We start from the raw sequence: 18,163 nt of genomic DNA, 5'->3' as shown, positions 1-18,163 counted from the left end.
GTGGAGTCTGTCTGCTAATTTGGAAGATTAACAAGAACCATGCAACCTGCAAAGACTTTCAGAGCCTTGGGGGTGCTGTGTATGAGGAGGTGCTGGTAGAGAGAAGACACGTGCTGTGAGTTCATCAGTTTGCTTTCCTATTGCCTGCTGTTCCATGTGAATGGTAGTTAAATTCTTGTCTTGCTTGTTGGAGAAAGGTAAAAGTGGGCCTGTGTGTGTCTGCCAGCACGTCTAAAATTCAGCTGGAAGCAATGTTCTTGCTTGTCAGATAACCCGTGGTGAGAAGTCAGTGAAAGATCAGTGAGAGACTGGCCTTGAAGGAAGAATAGAGAGGCTTGTGTGCTCCATCTGGCTGGGTGGTAATTTAATATCAGACCTAGTGCCAAGGCCTCTCCCACCGTCGATAATGTCAGGAACAGACTAGGGGTCAGTGGGAGAACACGTGCAGGGTGTCTCCCACGCAGTCACCCAAAACGTGCTAGGCACTCTTTGGAGAGATATGGACTCTAAGATGGATAAGGAACTGGCTGGATGGCCACATCCAGGGAGTTCTAGTCAATGCCTCAATGTCGAAGTGGAAACCAGTAATGTGTGGTGTCCCCCAAGGGTCCGTACTTGGACCAGTTGTATTTAATATATCTCAACAATATCTTCATCAATGACAAAGACAGTGGGAATGAGTACGGAGACACAAAAGAAGGAACTGTTTTGAATCAGCAACAAACTAAAAAAGGTTATTCTGTGATCTTAGCATTGATTGTACTTCTCCCTACAAGAAGCATCATCTGTGAGACAAAGGTCAGTGACTTCTATGAGCAAAAGAAAGAAATACTGGGAAGATGGAAAGCCTTTATATGCCTGACATGAAAGGATTGCAATGACTTTCCCTTCATTCTGTTTCTGATTACTAAATGATTACTTCAACATGAATCTTTCCTTCTTGGTATTACTCCCAGGTAAGAAGAGCAGAGTCGACAATAACCAACAGGGTGCTAACAAGCTCTGAAAGTCTTCTGTAGGTATAATATGGTGTCTTGCTCTCATAATTCCACCTTGATTTTATGAGGAGCAGCTGAGTCCTTTTATTTATTGCTCTGCCAGGAATATTGACTCCAGATACACCTTATCACTCAAGGAGATGACCTAAAATTGCCTGACAGAATAGCGCAGCTTTAAATGCCTTTGGAGACGCATCAAGACACTTGCTTGTATAGTTCCAAGGTTCTTGCTCTTAGAATTGCGTCCCCATTTTATTAAGAGCAGCTGAGTTCCCTTACTTATGGCTCTGTCATGAAGATATCCTTCTGACTACTTGCAATATTCACTGGTACTTTAAACATCTACTGCAGGTAAAATCCTTTCAGTACGAGACTGCTGATGGCCTTAAAATGAGGAACGTTGCTGCTAAGAGCTAAGGTCGTGTCTCTGAAATGGTTCATTCTAATAAAAGAGAGATCCCGAAGCCGAGTGCCGGCACCGAACCCCGGTGAAAAGGCCGGGCCCCCGCGAGCGCGACCATCACCGGCTGCGGTGGCGTCGCGGCGCCTCCGGGTGCCGCTGTTGGCCGACGCGGAGCGGCGCTGGAGCCCAAGCCGCAGCCGCAGCCGCGTCCTGCCCCGCAGGCTGCTCGCTCGCCCGGCGCCGGCCAGAGCGGCAGCGGCGCGGGCAGCAGAGGCGAGCGGCGGCGCGGCGCGGGGAGCAGCAGCGTCCGAGGCGGCGGCCGCTGCGCTCGTTGCGGAGAGCGGCTGGAAGGGAGGGAGGGCAGCGGCGGGAGCGAGGAGCGCGGCGAGCGCTGGCGACAATGGCGGGCAGGCAGAGGCAGAGCCGGCGGCGAGCAGGCGGGCGAGCGCTGCTGGCCGCGTTGGTGCTGGGCTTGTGCTGCCGGGCGGCGCCGGAGCGGATCCGCTACGCCATCGCCGAGGAGCTGGGCCGAGGCTCGCTGGTGGGGCCGCTGGCGCGGGACCTGGGGCTGAGCCCGGCGGAGCTGCCGACACGCAAGCTGCGGGTGGCGTCTGCCGCTAAAAGGCAGCTGAAATACTTCACGGTGAGCGAGGAGAGCGGGAACCTGTACGTGAGCGAGAGGCTGGACCGGGAGGAGATGTGCGGCGAGTCGGTGTCCTGCTCCGTCAGCTTCGAGGCGCTGCTGCAGAACCCGCTCAACGTTTTCCACGTCGAGGTGGCCATCCAGGACGTCAACGACAATTCACCGACCTTCAGCAAGGCTGCTCTCGACCTCGAGATCACAGAGTTGACTACGCCCGGTGCTCATTTTCCTCTGGAGATGGCTCGAGACGCAGACGTGGGCAGCAACTCGCTGCTGACTTACCAGCTCAGCAGCAACCCGTCCTTCACTCTGGCTGTGAAGGAAAGCCCCGATGGAAGCAAGCAGCCGGAATTAGTGCTGGAGCGAGCTCTGGACCGGGAGAAGCAGAGCTCCTTCCAGCTGGTGCTGACGGCGATGGATGGCGGGGAGCCGGTGAGGTCCGGGACTGTGCAGGTTCGCGTCAACGTGACGGACGCCAACGACAACGCGCCCGTGTTCAGTAAAAGCGTCTACGTGGCGCGAGTGCGGGAGAATCTGCCGGCGGGGTCGCTGGTGTTGCGGGTGCGAGCCACGGACGCGGACGCGGGCACCAACGGGCAGGTCTCGTACTCGTTCGGCAACGTCCCGGACGGCGTCCGCGCGTTGTTCAGCGTCGGCAGCGACAGCGGCGAGGTGAGGACGGTGCGGCCCCTCGATTTCGAGGAGAAGAACAAATACAGCTTCGGCCTGGAGGCGAGGGACGGCGGCAGGCTGACGGCTCACTGCAAGGTGCAGATAGACATCACCGACGAGAACGACAACGCGCCCGAAATCACGATGTTGTCGGTGTCGAGCCCGGTGGCCGAGGACGCGCCAGCCGGCACCGTGGTGGCCCTCCTGCACGTGAACGACCCGGACTCCGGGGAGAACGGGCAGGTGTCGTGCGAGCTGTTGGGCGAGGCGCCGCTGTCGATCGTGTCGTCGCCGGGCGGCTCGTACAAGGTGGTGACGGCGAGCGCGCTGGACCGGGAGCAGGCGGCCGAGCACCGGGTGACGGTGGTGGCCAGGGACCGGGGCAGCCCGGCGCTGTCGAGCCGCACGGCGCTGGTGCTGGAGGTGTCGGACGTGAACGACAACGCGCCGGTGTTCGAGGAGGCCGCCTACAGGGCCTACGTGGCGGAGAACAACGCGGCGGGCGCGCCGGTGGTGCGCGTGCGCGCGCGGGACGCGGACGCGGGCGCCAACGGGCGCGTGAGCTACTGGCTGGCGGGCGGCAGCGCGGGCGCGGCGCCGTACGTGTCGGTGGAGGCGCGGAGCGGCGCGGTGTACGCGCAGCGCTCGTTCGACTACGAGCAGTGCCGCGAGTTCGCGGTGGCGGTGCGGGCGCAGGACGGCGGGTCGCCGGCGCGGAGCTCGACGGCGACGGTGCGCGTCTTCGTGCTGGACCGCAACGACAACGCGCCGCGGGTGCTGTGGCCGGCGGCGGGGGCGGCGGGGGCGGAGTCGGTGCCGGCGGCGTTCGAGGTGGTGCCGCGGTCGGCCGAGGCCGGGTACCTGGTGGCCAAGGTGGTGGCGGTGGACGCGGACGCGGGGCGCAACGCGTGGCTGTCGTACGAGCTGGTGCAGGCGGCGGAGCCGGCGCTGTTCCGCGTGGGGCTGCACAGCGGCGAGGTGCGCACGGCGCGGGCCGTGTCGGAGAGGGACGCGGCGAAGCAGCGGCTGGTGGCCGTGGTGAAGGACCACGGGCAGCCGGCGCTGTCGGCCACGGCCACGCTGCACGTGGTGCTGGCCGAGAGCTTGCAGGAGGCGCTGCCGGAGCTGAGCGAGCGGGCGGCGGGCGCCGACTCGCCGGCGGAGCTGCAGTTCTACCTGGTGCTGGCGCTGGCGCTCCTCTCCGCCCTGTTCCTGCTGAGCGTGGCGCTGGCCGTGCTGGCGCGGATGCGCCGGGCCGGGCCGCCCGCCGTCCTGCGCTGCCTGGGCGCGCAGCGCTTCTCGGTGGCCGGCGCCACCTTCCCGGCCGACTTCTGCGAGGGCACCTTGCCCTACTCCTACAACCTGTGCGTGGCGCCGGGCCGCGCCGTGGCCGACGGCGCTTGGCTGCCGCCGCCGCTGCCCAGCCTGCCCGCGGAGGAGCTGCTCGGCGGGGAGCCCTGCGCGAAGCCGAGCCCAAGCAGCAGCGCCGGCGCGGGAGAGCCGCCCGCCCACCCCGACGCACCGCAGGTTGGTAAGCCCGCGCGGTCCTTCTCTCGGCGCCTTTCCTAACCTCGGGCTGGCGGTGCTGGGCTGTTGCGCCTCCTGTGTCTGCTTTGGCGGCTAGTGCCGACCTGTGTTCCCAGGGACGGATGAATTAATTCGTTAACGTTTCTTTTTCGGCAGCAGGCAGTGCGAAACGGCACGTGCTGCCTGATCCGCTGTCACTCGTGTAGGCTCGGCGGAGAGGTTCTTGCCGTTCAGCTTGTGCTGAAGGAAATGTTCCAAGTGTCAAGTGAACCTCTTCGGTGTAAACAGCTCTGCTGATGCTGGACATCCACCAGGCAAAATAAGTTGTTTGCAAAACCTGTCCTATCCAAAATGGTCTGCGTTAGTAAGGGTGACCGCGTGTCTTCGCTGTGCAGTATGCGATCTTTGGAGCTTTCTGGAACTCTCCTCTTACTCCTGAGTTTCCCCAGTTAGTGGAGTCGGTGGGAAGTGCTGGTCCGTGTGTTCGTGAAGGAATGATAGAAGGAACGTGGTAAACCCCTTCCACTCAGAGCCAGCACTAGGCACTTTTTGGTTCATCGGTGGTCACAGGTTCAGCTTCCGGTTGAGCTGAGAACTTTTGACTCTGAAACTTGTCTGAAATGCTAGTAGCAGTGCAGGCGAATCCTTCCTGTGTACAAAGAGATCCGCTAATTCTGCAGGACTCGGTCGCTGAAACATGGTTGATGTTTGTTGTTCTTTCGTTCCTGATTTCTTTTTCCCAAAGCGATGGTCTTTGTTTGGCAGCTGAACAAAGCCCCGTTGCTTAATGCTGTTTGGTGTTGAACTTCCAAAGGAAACGTGCATGAGGCTCCATGAACGGAGAAGTTAGAGATTGTTCCCCTGCCGTGTGCCCTCCTATCTTTTGGAGAAGGCTGCTGCTAAATGGCAGCATGAGTAGAACGAATTAATTTTGTCCAGGCGTGGTTGCTCCGAGTTCTCTGCGCAGCTATTTCTCATTTTATGTTCCATCCTGGGTGGTATTTTTTTTACTGTTCCAGATTTGTCTTTTCTACAGTGGTTATGGCGTGAGATGGGAATTCCGAAAAAGAAAATACAAAACAATAACACCAACAAAATTCCCCCAAACAAACCGCGCTTTGTATTTCAGAGTCTGTCTTCTTTTCCTATTCTTTTTTTTTGCATATTTTGTGAAATAAATGTTTGTCCTGGTGGATAGCGTTTAACTTGAAGGATTTGCTCTGATGGACGTTTTGCGTTTCATTTCACATCTGCACAGAGATAGGTGCGAGGTGGTGACTTCACAAAGCTAGCACACTTTGTCTAACAGGCGGTAAACATTTACATGTTTCAAGCAACAGTTACCAGTACTTTTCCATTTACGCTAAATCACCCTCTTTCCCATTGGTTCTTGCATGTCTCGTTTCTACTTAAAGTCCCACTATGCTTCCTATTTGCTGCACATGTTCCATGGAGAAGGGGTTTTTTTTTGGTAGCGGGGTTTCACTGCCCGAGGGCGGTTTTTTTACTATGCTAATTAGGATAGTTTACTCACAGCTCATGTAGTCTTTTTTCGATCAGCAGTTTTGTTTCGTTCAGCACCCATTTTAGTAGCTTTGAATTACAAATGTGGCTCTCTAAGTCTACCGTGCTAGTCCTTATCAGTTCCTTTTGTTCTCTTGCTGTCCTCCTTTTACTGCTTTGATGCGAGTGTGGTGAACCTCTTTGGTGTAATGAGCTCTGCTGATGCTGGACATCCACCAGGCAAAATAAGTTGTTTGCAAAACCTGTCCTATCCAAAATGGTCTGTTTAGTAAGGGTGACCGCGTGTCTTCGCTATGCAGTATGGGATCCTTGGAGCTTTCTGGAACTCCGTCCTCTTTCTCCTGAGTTTCCCCAGTGAGTGGAGTGGGTGGGAAGTGCTGGTCCGTCTGTCCGTGAAGGAATGATAGAAGGAACGGGGTAAACGCCTTCCACTCAGGGCAGGGAGTAGGCACTTTTTGGTTCATCGGTGGTCACAGGTTCAGCTTCCGGTTGAGCTGAGAACTTTTGACTCTGAAACTTGTCTGAAATGCTAGTAGCAGTGCAGGCGAATCCTTCCTGTGTACAAAGAGATCCGCTAATTCTGCAGGACTCGGTCGCTGAAACATGGTTGATGTTTGTTGTTCTTTCGTTCCTGATTGTTTTTTCCCAAAGCGATGGTCTTTGTTTGGCAGCTGAACAAAGCCCCGTTGCTTAATGCTGTTTGGTGTTGAACTTCCAAAGGAAACGTGCATGAGGCTCCATGAACGGAGAAGTTAGAGATTTCTCCTCCGCCGCGTGCCTTCCCCCCTTTTTCGGGAAGGCTGCTGCAAAATGGCGGCTATTTCTCATTTCTTCTTCCATTCTGGGTGGTATTTTTTACTGTTACAGGGTTGTCTTTTCTACAGAAGTTAAGGCGTAGGTTGGGATTGCAAAAAGAAAACCGAACCCCAAAATCAAATCGCGTTTTGTATTTCAGAGCCCGGCTTCCTTTCCTGTTCCTATAGCGTTTAATTCTAAGGGTAATTAATTCTTCATGGGTGAGTTTCTTTTCTGTAATGGACCCCCCAACATAGAGTGCGTGTGCATGGCTGCTTGGTGCTGAGTTACTCCAGAATGTAGTCACAGTATCCTTCCATTTTGCTGCGCTTGTTTCATGAAGAAGAGATGGGGCATTGAGGAGTGGACTTTCACTGTTCAGGGCGCTTGTTTAACCGTGTTAATTAGGATAGTTCACTCACAGCTCAAGTAGTCTTCCTTTGATCAGCGGTTTTGTTTCGTTTTGCACCTATCTTAGTATCTTTTAATTGCAAATGTGTCTCTTTAAGGCTACCGTGCTAGTCCTTATCAGTTCCTTCTGTTCTCTTGCTGTCCTCCTTTTACTGGTTTGATATCACCGGCACCTTCTCTCCCCTTTCCCATCTGCAACAGCGATGGGGGTCGGGCGAGGGGAGGAGGCCAAGCGGGGGTTAAATCCTTTCCCTCTGGCTTTCAGGGATCCATTGAGACTCTCTTACTGAGGCATCAGTTCCTCCCTAACGAACGTTAGTCCCCTGCCCCGTGCCCTGCCATCTCTTGGTGGAAGGCTGCTGCAGAAATGGCAGCAATAGTGGGATGGGTTAGTATTTTCGGAGCTGTATTTCTTTGTTTCCTTTGTGCAGTTATTTCTGATTTTGTGTTCCATGCTGGGTGGTAGTTCCCTCTTTTTTACCATTCCAGATCATCCTTTCATACACAGGTCATGTGTAAAAGAAACCCCTCTGTCACGTGTTGTACTTCTGAGCCTGCTTTCATGTCCTATCCTCTTTTCCCAAAGAGAGGTGCTTGGACATGCTTTATAGAGAATTACTTCTCCCAGCAACAATTCCAACAGCTGTTACATCTGTCTGTTTACAGAGATAGACCTTTAAGATCTGAAAACGTACATGAAATTACAAGAAATTCGCAATTGGTCAGTTTCGGCTCTTGATTTAATTCCGTTTGCACATTTTTCAATGTGCAGTTTCCCCACACCTGAGGGTGTGCAGCTGTACTTGTCTTCTCCTGCTGTCCTCCAGTATTTTGTTGAAAAGCTGTCTTATGTTACTCGCCTTCCCCTCACAGCTGGCAGCTAGCGGCGGCAATTCTTGGTTCCTCGGAGGTCACAGGCTCAGGTTCAGCTGTACAACTCTCGTCTGAGTTAGTAGTGCACGCCGTAGATTAATGATTGTGCGTGACAAAGATGGGAAAATGCGGTGGAGGCTTAGTCTTGGAGATTTTCCCTTCTTAATCGTTTTTTCCCCAAACCGATATACTCGGAGGTGGTTGATAGCTGGATACAAAACAGTCGATTAATGCTGTTTCCCACGGAAAGGTACGAGTGGCTCGATGAACGGAGAAGTTACAGATTGTTCCTCCCCAGTGAATATTCCCCTGTACCGCTGGTGCTCCCTCATGTTTTGGAGCAAGGCTGCTGCAGAAACGGCATCATATCATGGGACGGATAAATCGCACACAGGCATGACTTATCCGATGTCTTTGTGCAGTTCTTTCTCGTTTCTTTTTCCTGGGTGTTCCTTCCCTTATTTTACCATTCCTGATCTGCCTTCCCTAAACAGGTGAAGGTGTAGAATGGGATCCTTCTCTGTTTCAGAGCCTGTCTTCTTTTCCTCTCCCCCTTTCCCAAAGAGGGGTGCGAGGTGATTGGAGCTGGTTGATAACTTTGACAGGGGAATACTAAACCAAGGACCAACAAGGGAATACTCAAAATGACAGCGGTTAAGCACTCGAATAAAGTCCACTTTCGCGTCTCGGGCCATCTCCAGAATAAAGTCCATTTACGCTTTCACAAATGGTCTGCAAAGTTTAGGGTGTGCAGCTGTACTTGTTTTCTCCTGCTGCCCTACAGTAGTTTGTTGAAAAGGTGTCCTACCAACATGAAGATTCAAGAAATAGATGAATACTTTACTAAGTATCAGCCTTTTGCACTGTAATTTCTGAGAATCTGAAAGCTCAAATCAAATCCAAATTGGACCAAATCCGTTCTGTCGCATGGCTGCACTCACACCCAATATTGCTAGGATGGGCTACAGAATAGGCAAGGGAGATAAGGCAGACGTCCCTGTTATTCTTCTTACTGTAGTCGCAAAGCCACTTTCTCTGTAGCTTGCGAGGAGTCGAGCAGATGATTCTGGCCAGGTCCACTGCAGGCGCTGGCTGGCTCCTGGGCTGCTGTAGTACAATCAGTGCGAAGCGATCAAGTCGCCTCCAGGCTGTCACAGGCGGTGGGTGGGAAGGAATGATTTTGGAGCAGTAGGGTAGCCTCCTCCTCTGCTGCGTTCCCAGGAAGGTCTCCTGGGTAGAAATCCCCGAGTCCACGGCAGGTGCCTGAGCAGCCTCACCTCCCCAGGAACTGAACGGGCTTAGAGGATTCGTGTCCCAGTTTCAGTGGGTTGACCCCACCTTCTTCTGCCTTTAAATGTGTCGTCTCAGTCAGTCGTGGTGGAGTCCTTCATTTACACGTTGTTCCGTACGAAGAGAAGTATTAACGGCAAAGTGCCTGGCAATTGGATTAAGCACCGTGATAGCCCTGGTTGTCCTGGGGGTTGGGGGTGGTGTGTATGTGGTGTGTCTGATTGTCACGATGTGTGTCTCAGTACAACCTGTTTTCTTTTGCTATCTTTATACAAGTCATTCAGGATCAAAGGCTACAGAGATGTGTGTTGATAAACGCGTAATGCTTTTCGACTAATGGGCTAAGCCTAATAGTAGTCTTCCCAAGGCCGGGGAATATCAAATTTTGAAAAGGACAAAGTCAGTAACAACTGGATCGAACATTACAGGGGCATTCCTCACAGAAAAATCATCACGGCCCTACAACTACGGGCGAATGCCTACCCCACAAGAGAATTCTTGGCTAGGGGTAGGAAAGACCAACAATCAACATCGTGTCGGCACTGCGGAGCGGACAATGAGACCTGTGCCCTTATCATCGGCTACTGCCCTGCAGTCCAAGATGCCAGGATTAAAAGACATAATTACCTGGGCGAAATACTAATCGGTGAAGCCAAAAAGAAAGAGTGGGTTGTTTTCCAAGAGCCGTTGCTCAGGGATAACAACAACGAGTTGTATAAACCAGACTTGGTCTTTGTCAAAGGGGACCAAGCGTTGGTGGTCGACATCACGGTGCGATATGAAAGTAAACCAACATCATTGGCGGATGCGGCAGCAGAAAAAGTAAAGAAGTATCAACATTTATTGAATCAAGTACAAGAACTAACAAATGCAACCCGCATCAAATTCATGGGCTTCCCACTCGGAGCACGCGGAAAATGGCATCAAGGCAATTACGAGTTATTGGCGGATCTGGGCCTCTCTTCGTCCCGACGAGAGAAGGTTGCTCGTCGACTATCAAATCGAGCACTATTCACCTCTGTGGACATAATACATATATTCGTGAGTAAATCGCGGACTGTTATACCTTAATCTTGTAACCTCTAACATCTTATTCTGTTATTTCAATATTGTATTCTAACTTCTACTAATAAAAGAAAAAACGAAATGATGATACAGTGGGAAACACCCCCACCGCACTACATCTCCGGTCTCTGTAGTATGTAGGGACCAAACTGGGACTCGCGATCATGACGCGTTATATACCAAACTATGACAAAATTCACCAATTTTGACTACAGGTGGACGGGCCACCTTTACTTAACTCGGAAAAGGAACATGTATAATTTATATATGTTCGATAAATAGTCTACACGCTAAAAGTAGAAAACATACACTTACTTCTTACTTACACTTACTTCTGCTGGAGAAAAGGCAGCGCAGGACATGAGCGCCGGGCGGGAGCCGAGGTCTCCGTGGCGAGTGTGGCGTGGGCGCGAGCTGTGCGTGGGCAAGGCAGGGCGGGCTGCGCTCGGCAGCGCTCGGTGCCTGCAATGCCGGGAGGAGGCTGCGGGCGCCGCTGTTGACCGAGGAGGAGCGAGAGGAAGGCCGGAGCGCTGCAGGCAGCCCCGCCCGCTGCGGCCCGGCTCGCTCGCTCGCTGGCTGGCTGGCTCGGCGGCCGGGCGCTGTGCGAGCGTCCCCGCGGTGCGGAGCCGGGCTGCAGCGAGGCGGAGGGGCCGGCAGCGGCGAGCCGGGGCCGGGACCGGAGCGACAGCGGGAGCCGGAGCCGGAGCCGGAGCCGAAACCGGAGCCGTCTCGCCGGGCGCTGGCGGGGAGCTGCTGCCGGCGGTGTTGCGGTGCCGGCGGGGCCGCGGCGCCGATGTGCGCGGCGGTGAGGCGGTGGGGCCGGCGGGAGCGAGCCCTGCTGTGGTGCGTCCTGGTGGCGGCGTGGGAGGCGGCGTGGGGGCAGCTGCGCTACTCGGTTCCCGAGGAGATGCCGAAGGGCTCGTTCGTGGGCGACGTGGCCAAGGACCTGGGGCTGCAGCTGCCGGCGCTCCGCGATCGCGGCGTCCGCGTTGTCTCCGAAGGTAGGACGCAGTATTTCGCTCTGCACGGGAAGACGGGACATTTAGTGACGGCGGAGAGGATAGACAGAGAGCAGCTGTGCCGGCTGCTGGAGAAATGCGTGCTGCGCTGTGAGGTGATAGTGGAGGGGGATATGCAGGTTTATGGAATCGAAGTGGAAATCATGGACATTAACGACAACGTCCCAAGCTTCCGAGAGGCAGAAATGGAGCTGAGAATGAGCGAGATGACAGCGCCGGGGTCGCGGTTTCGCCTGGCCGAGGCTCACGACCCGGACGTGGGACCGAATTCGCTGCAGAGCTACGAGCTGAGCGGCGACGAGCACTTCTCACTAGCCGTGCAGGCGGGCCCCGGCGGCGATCGGCGTCCCGAGCTGGTGCTGGCGAAGGCGCTGGACCGGGAGGAGGCGGCGTTTCACGAGCTGGTGCTGAGGGCGAGCGACGGCGGCGAGCCGTCTCGGACGGGCACAGCGCGGATCCGCGTGGCGGTGCTGGACGCGAACGACAACGCGCCCGTGTTCAGCCAGGCGGAGTACACGGTGCGTGTGCCGGAGGACGTGCCCGTGGGCTCCATCCTCGTCACCCTCAAGGCCACCGACGCTGACGAGGGACTATACGGTAACGTGAAATCCTCAATAAAGAAAGTGACTGAGAGCGCCTTTCAGATATTCCATCTGGACTCTGAGACGGGAGTGATAACGTTGGTGCGGAGCCTTGACTTCGAGGAAGGCGACTCCTACGAACTAGAAGTGCAGGCAGAAGACGGCGGCGGCCTCTCCGACACGGCCAAAGTCACGATCACCGTCACAGACATCAACGACAACGCGCCCGAGATTTCGGTGCGGTCGGCGCTGAAGGAGATCTCGGAGGACGCCCCGTCGGGGACTGTGGTGGCCCTGCTGCACGTGCAGGACCGGGACTCGGGGGCGAACGGCGAGGTGCGGTGCTCGCTGGACGGGGGCGTCCCGTTCCGCCTGCGGAGCTCGCAGGGCAGCTACTACAGCGTGGTGACGGCGAGGGAGCTGGACCGGGAGGAGGTGTCGGAGTACAACGTGACGGTGCGGGCGGCGGACGGCGGGTCGCCGGCGCTGTGGAGCAGCGCGGTGCTGGCGCTGCGGGTGCTGGACGTGAACGACAACGCGCCGGTGTTCGCGGAGGCGAGCTACAGCGCCCGGCTGCCCGAGAACAACGCGGCGGGCGCGCTGGTGCTGACGGTGCGGGCGGCGGACGCGGACTGGGGGCAGAACGCGCGCGTGCGGTACCGGCTGTGGGAGGGGCGGGTGCGGGGCGCGCCGCTCTCGTCGTACGTGTCGGTGCAGGCGGAGACGGGCGCGCTGTACGCGCTGCGCTCGTTCGACTACGAGGAGGTGCGCGAGGTGGGGCTGTGGGTGCGGGCGGAGGACGGCGGCGCGCCGGCGCTGAGCAGCAACGTGTCGGTGCGGCTCGTGATCGTGGACGAGAACGACAACGCGCCGCAGGTGCTGTACCCGCAGCCGGCGCCGGCCCAGGGCTCGGGCTCGGGCTGGGGCTGGGGCTGGGCGGGCGTGGAGCTGGCGGCGCGCTCGGCGGAGGCCGGGGAGCTGGTGGCCAAGGTGGTGGCGGTGGACGCGGACGCGGGGCAGAACGCGTGGCTGTCGTACGAGCTGGCCAAGGCGACGGAGCCGGGGCTGTTCCGCGTGGGGCTGCACAGCGGCGAGGTGCGCACGGCGCGCGTGCCGCTGGCCCGCGACGCGGCGCGGCAGAGCCTGGTGGTGGTGGTGAAGGACCACGGGCGGCCGGCGCTGTCGGCCACGGCCACGCTGACGGTGGTGCTGGCCGAGAGCGTGGCCGAGCTGCTGTCGGAGCTGGGCAGCGCGGCGGCGGCGCCGGGCGAGCCGGCCGGCGGCCTGACGCGGTGGCTCGTGCTGGCCGTGGCGGCCGTGTCCTGCCTCTTCCTCGCCTTCCTGCTGCTGCTGCTGGCGCTGCGCCTGCGGCGCTGGCGCCGCTCGCAGCTGCCGGCGGCCGGCAGCGGAGCCTTGCGCGGCGTCCCGGCCTCGCACTTCGTGGGCATTGACGGCGTCCGCGCCTTCCTGCACTCCTACTCGCACGAGGTGTCGCTCACCGCCGACTCGCGCAAGAGCCAGCTCCGCTTGTCGGGCGGCAGCTGCTGCGACACCCTCCCGGCCCGGCCGCCCGCTCAGGCTTCGGGTGATCTCGTCCCTACGGGAGATCACAGTGCCGACAATAGTGACCAAGCCTCCTTCCAGGTACGTTAGTTTTTTTCAACCTGCTTTCGTGTATGCAGTGCTTAGCATTCCTAAGAGTAGCCAAAGGCGTTTAAAAGAGCACGGTTTACAGTCTTGGAAGTCACGTTTTATGATGATGGCCAGCTCGTGTATGTCACCTCCTGAACGCATTCTGGGTCTGCTCTGTGTGTTTTATGTGCCGTGTTCTGTACACGCTCGGGCATCACTAGTACCCAGTTTTTAGAATTTCGTTGCCACACCCTGCATCTGCTCTCAAACGCTAGTAGATCTGGGCAACCTTGTAGGCCAAAAGGCAATATAACTGAAGTCCCAGGTTACTTGGAAATGGCCTTCAACAAAGGAACTATTCGTTCCCACTTAATGACACTCCAAATTCTATGAATAGAACGTATTACATGATGAAAAATTCCCCAGATATCCCACTGAGTTTTTTTCCACTGCTTGGCTTCGTGACTTAACCTTTGGATTCTACAGACCCGTAATTGTCAATTAGTGCACAGGCCTAGACATCAAAATGAAGTATTTTTACTAGAAGACAGATGGAAAACATTTTAAAAGAAAGTAAGATTCATCACAGTCTGTTTATCATGTGTCTAATTTTGCAATGGGAGTTATCCGAGAATATGAAACATTTTACTCCTTGGTTGCCTTATGATAATAAAACAATTTTTTCCTGCCAAATACAGCATTCTGTTGCAAAAGCGTGTCTACCAATCAGACAGTCTTGGAAGTGGCCTGCCTTTTTTCGTCCATTACTGGTCATTCATCATTGACTGAACCATCTTTTGGGACTTCAGGAATAGAATTAATGAATAATATTACACTGCTTTATTGTTTGTTAATCTGCTATTTAAGGTGTTTATACACTGTGTCTCTGCAGGGAAGGCAAGGCATAGCTTCATGTACAGAGACTCCCTGTGCTCATACCTCTTGTTCTGATGGTGTTTTGTTACGTGCCAGGTCGTTACTTGTTTCACGCCGACATGCGTAATACCGGTCTTCCTTCTCACTATTAGCTTTTATGAACAGACGTATTGCTTTATTATCAAATGGAAGTTTACGTGATTATCAGGGTCTGTTGTCTTCCCGACAGCAGATTTGTTTGAGTAGGATCAGAAATGGAATACTAATGGCCCCGTGTGCAACTTAGATGCCAGTCGTTTCTACTTCTCACTGCCTTTCTGTTTATCCATGATAACGTGTTGCCCAACAAAATATCTAGCTGGATGTGCCTTGCCTTGAAAATGCATGCTATGACAAGAGCCATAGGAAAGCAGGATAGGAAAAGTGGGAGGTGCGGGGGGAGATGTAAGAAGGGGGAATAGTCCCCCTCTGCACATGTTCCCTGACCCAATTTCTTCTGGAGGAGTTCTCACCTTTTAATTTTGTTCCTTTAATATTTCTTGCCACAAGACTAGTGAGCAGAGATAAGTGTCTTCCTTCTTGATATGGAGTTATAAAGAAATGTATGTGAAGTCCGTGGTGTGGTGGTGGTGCATGTTGAAGAGAAATGATCTGAGCTATTGGCCCTGTGGTGATGCGTGCTTGTAAATTACGAGGGTTGAAGAACACGATACAAGTTGATTGTGAGGGTCAAAGAAAATCATGCAGGCTGTGAAGGGTTGGAGAAGAGAGTCCTGAGAGCTGTTCATGAGGGACTCTTGAAGGACGGAAGATGTATGGTATCACCTTTCCCTGTTCCACACCCATCTGTAGTATCATGCAATGTGAGTTTCATCTTCCCAAACAAGTAGGGCTAGAACACTTGTTACTCCAGCTGTATTGGGAGACTTGGGAGGTTCTTCCTGTGTGTTTGCAGGTTGTTATCAATGTTAACTAACAACTTAATCATGTAGTTATGCCAAGCACCACAAGGGGAGCTTTGGGACGAGCCAACTGTTTATGCATTTCCTACTAAATACCTGAAATATGTACCTACCCTATGTGCCAAATAATTTCATAGATTGTTTCCTTCAAATGTGACTGGAAAAAATGCTCTTCCTTGTCCCACACATGTGGTCAGAAGTCAAATATTTTCCATGGTAAGGAAAAGTTGTCTGTTGGAAATTTTTGCACATCTTTTCTCCTTATCACTGTTGGCTCTTCTGTAGGGATGTATTGGATTATTATTAAATGGAAGCTTGCGTGATTCGCAGGGTCAGGTGTCTTCGGAACAGCACTTTTGTTTCAGCTGGATCATAAAAGGAACGTTAATGTCCCTGTGTATAACGTAGCTGCTGGTGGTTTCTACTTTTCTCAGCCTTTCTGATTCTCCATGATAACATGGTGAGCACTGAAATGCCTTTGTATGCATCTGTGCTTTGATGTTTGTGCAGCGGATGGAGGAATGGGCTGGCAAGAGCTGGTCCTGTGTCGACGTCTATCTGCCAGTTATGAAGATGGATAAAACCTGGATAAGTTGTTGAGTATTTGGCAAAGTCTGTGTGTGGTTGCACGTGGAGGGCTAGTGAAGGAAATGGGAGATGTGTTCTCCTGATTCCCTGTCTCTTAAGGCTGACTTATTGAAAACAGATGTCTAAATGACATGCTATGGCAAGAGCCATACAATGGCGGGAGGGAAGAAAATGAAGGTGCAATGTGAGATGTAAGGAGAGGGAGACTGACCCTTTGCAGATACTCCCTGACCCAGTCTCTCCTGGAGGACAGATCCTTTTTTACCTTTAGAACCTTGGTGTTTCTTCTCTGAAGTGCACTGAGCAGAGAAATGCATCTTCCTTCTTCCCACGGAGATGTAAGGACTATCTATGTGAAGTCCACAGTGTGATGGTGGTGCTTGTTGAAGAGAAAAGGTCTGGGCAGCTGGCCCTGTGATGACATGTTCTTGCCAACTGGGACGGTCGAAGAACACCATGTAAGTTGTGCAGAGTTAGAGAAGAGGGTCATGGCAGCTGTTTGCAGAGTTGTTGAAAGGCACAAGAGACATGTGTTCTCCTTTCCGTGTTTTCAGCCCATCTATATTGTCATGCCATGTGAGCTTCCTCTTCCCAAGTAATTGGTGACAAGTGGTGTCCCTCAGGTGTCTGTACTGGGACCAGTGCTCTTTAATATTTTCATCAATGACATAGACAGCAAGATCCAGGGCACCCTTAACAAGTGCCGAGGTGAGTGCTGCAGCTGACACACCAGAAGAATGGGATGTCATCCTAAGAGCTCAGGATGAGCTGGAGAGGTGGGCCTGTGTGAATCTCATGAGGCCAAGTGCAAGGTCCTGCACCTGGGTCAGGACAATCTCCAGTTTCAATACAGACTGTGAGATGACTGGATTGAGAGCGGCCTTGCTGCAAAGCACTTGGGGGTACTGGTGGATGAAAAGCTGGACATGAGCCAACGATGTGCGCTTGCAGCCCAGATTGCCAGCCGTATCCTGGGCTGCATCAAATAAGCGAGGCCAGCAGGTTGAGGGAGGGGATTCTGCCGCTCTGCTCTCCTGTGCTTTGCCACGTGAGACCTCACCTGCAGTACTGCGTCCAGCTGTGGAGCCCTCAGCACAAGAAGGAACGCAACTGTTGGAGCAGGTCCGGAGGAGTGCCAGAAAAATTATTTTAAATCTGGAGCACCTCTCCTATGAGGACAGGCTGAGAGAATTGGTGTTGTTCAGCCTAGAGAAGAGAAGACTGCAGGCAGGCCTTAGTGTGGACTTTCAGTACATAAAGACAGCCTACAGGAAAGTTGGGGACAATCTATTTTGCAAGGCATGTTCCAACAGCACTTTGTGATTTTATCATGCCTCTACTGTGTCACACGCTGTTTGCTGACCGAGTCTCTTCTGGAGGACAGTTGCTGTTCTGTTTTTAGAACCTTGATATTTCTTCTCTGAAGTGCATTGTGTGCATAGATGTGTCTTACTGCTTCATACAGAGAAGTGAAGACATCTGTAGGAAGTCCGTGAACTGACAGTGCAAAAGTTGTGATTGTTTGAGTAAGTCCGTGAAGGGTTACTGGAAGACACAAAAGGTGTGTTTTCCTGACTCCTCCTCTTTTAATGTTCACATCTGAAGAAGCTGGTTCCATGACAATGTCTGTTAGGAAGATGAAAGAGTATCATAAAAGTTGTTTCCTGCTTGACGAAGTCTGTGGGTGGCTGCCTGTGAAGTAGTACTGGAGGGAACAGGGGATGTGTTTTCCTGATTGCCTGTCTTTTTAGGCTGACTTATTCAAAACGGAGCTGAACGTGCATGGATTCTAAAATACATGCTACGGCATGAGCCATACGAGGGTGGGAGGGAAGAAATTCAAGGTGCAAGGTTAGAAGTAAGGAGGGGCAGATTGACCCTGTGCAGATGTTCCCTGACCCAGTCTCTCCCACATGACAGCCCCTCTTTTATTTTTAGAACCTTGGTGTTTGTTCTCTGAAGTGTAGTGAGCAGGGAAATGTGTCTGCCTTCTTGTCATGGGGAATGTACAGATAACCTAAGATATGAAGTCCGTGATGTGATGGTGGTGCTTGTTGAAGAGAAATGGTCTGGGCAGCTGGCCCTGAGATGATAAGTGCTTGTAAATTAAAAGGGTTGAAGAATATGATACAGGTTGTGTAGGGTTAGAGTGTCCAGTCCTGGGCGCTCTTCATGAGGGGCTGTTGAAGGACAGAAGAAACACTTTTTCTCCTTTCCCTGTTCCATGCTAGTTTGTAGTATCACGCAAAATCGTGAGTTTCATCTTCAAGGAAGTTTCACTAGAAGACATTAATTGAGCTGTCT

At 53.7% G+C, this 18,163-nt stretch overlaps 2 protein-coding genes across 2 annotated transcripts; both read left to right on the top strand.

Annotated features, from left to right (window-relative positions):
• Positions 1–1,671: 1,671 nt before the first annotated feature.
• On the top strand, positions 1,672–4,540 carry LOC142359874 (protocadherin gamma-B5-like). Its single transcript, XM_075412254.1, has 2 exons — positions 1,672–4,260; positions 4,450–4,540. The coding sequence occupies exons 1-2, from the start codon at positions 1,802–1,804 to the stop codon at positions 4,538–4,540; spliced, it is 2,550 nt and encodes an 849-aa protein (XP_075268369.1). The 5' UTR covers positions 1,672–1,801.
• Positions 4,541–10,629: 6,089 nt separating this feature from the next.
• On the top strand, positions 10,630–17,635 carry LOC142359873 (protocadherin gamma-A12-like). The gene is made up of 5 exons (XM_075412253.1): positions 10,630–13,445; positions 14,406–14,506; positions 14,596–14,739; positions 15,978–16,043; positions 17,611–17,635. Exons 1-5 carry the CDS (start codon positions 10,995–10,997, stop codon positions 17,633–17,635), a joined length of 2,787 nt encoding a protein of 928 aa, XP_075268368.1. The 5' UTR covers positions 10,630–10,994.
• Positions 17,636–18,163: the final 528 nt, after the last annotated feature.

This window comes from Opisthocomus hoazin, unplaced genomic scaffold (genome assembly GCF_030867145.1).
Source record: "Opisthocomus hoazin isolate bOpiHoa1 unplaced genomic scaffold, bOpiHoa1.hap1 HAP1_SCAFFOLD_185, whole genome shotgun sequence".
Taxonomy (NCBI): Eukaryota; Metazoa; Chordata; class Aves; order Opisthocomiformes; family Opisthocomidae; genus Opisthocomus; species Opisthocomus hoazin.
This window is presented reverse-complemented; position numbering and strand designations above follow the sequence as displayed.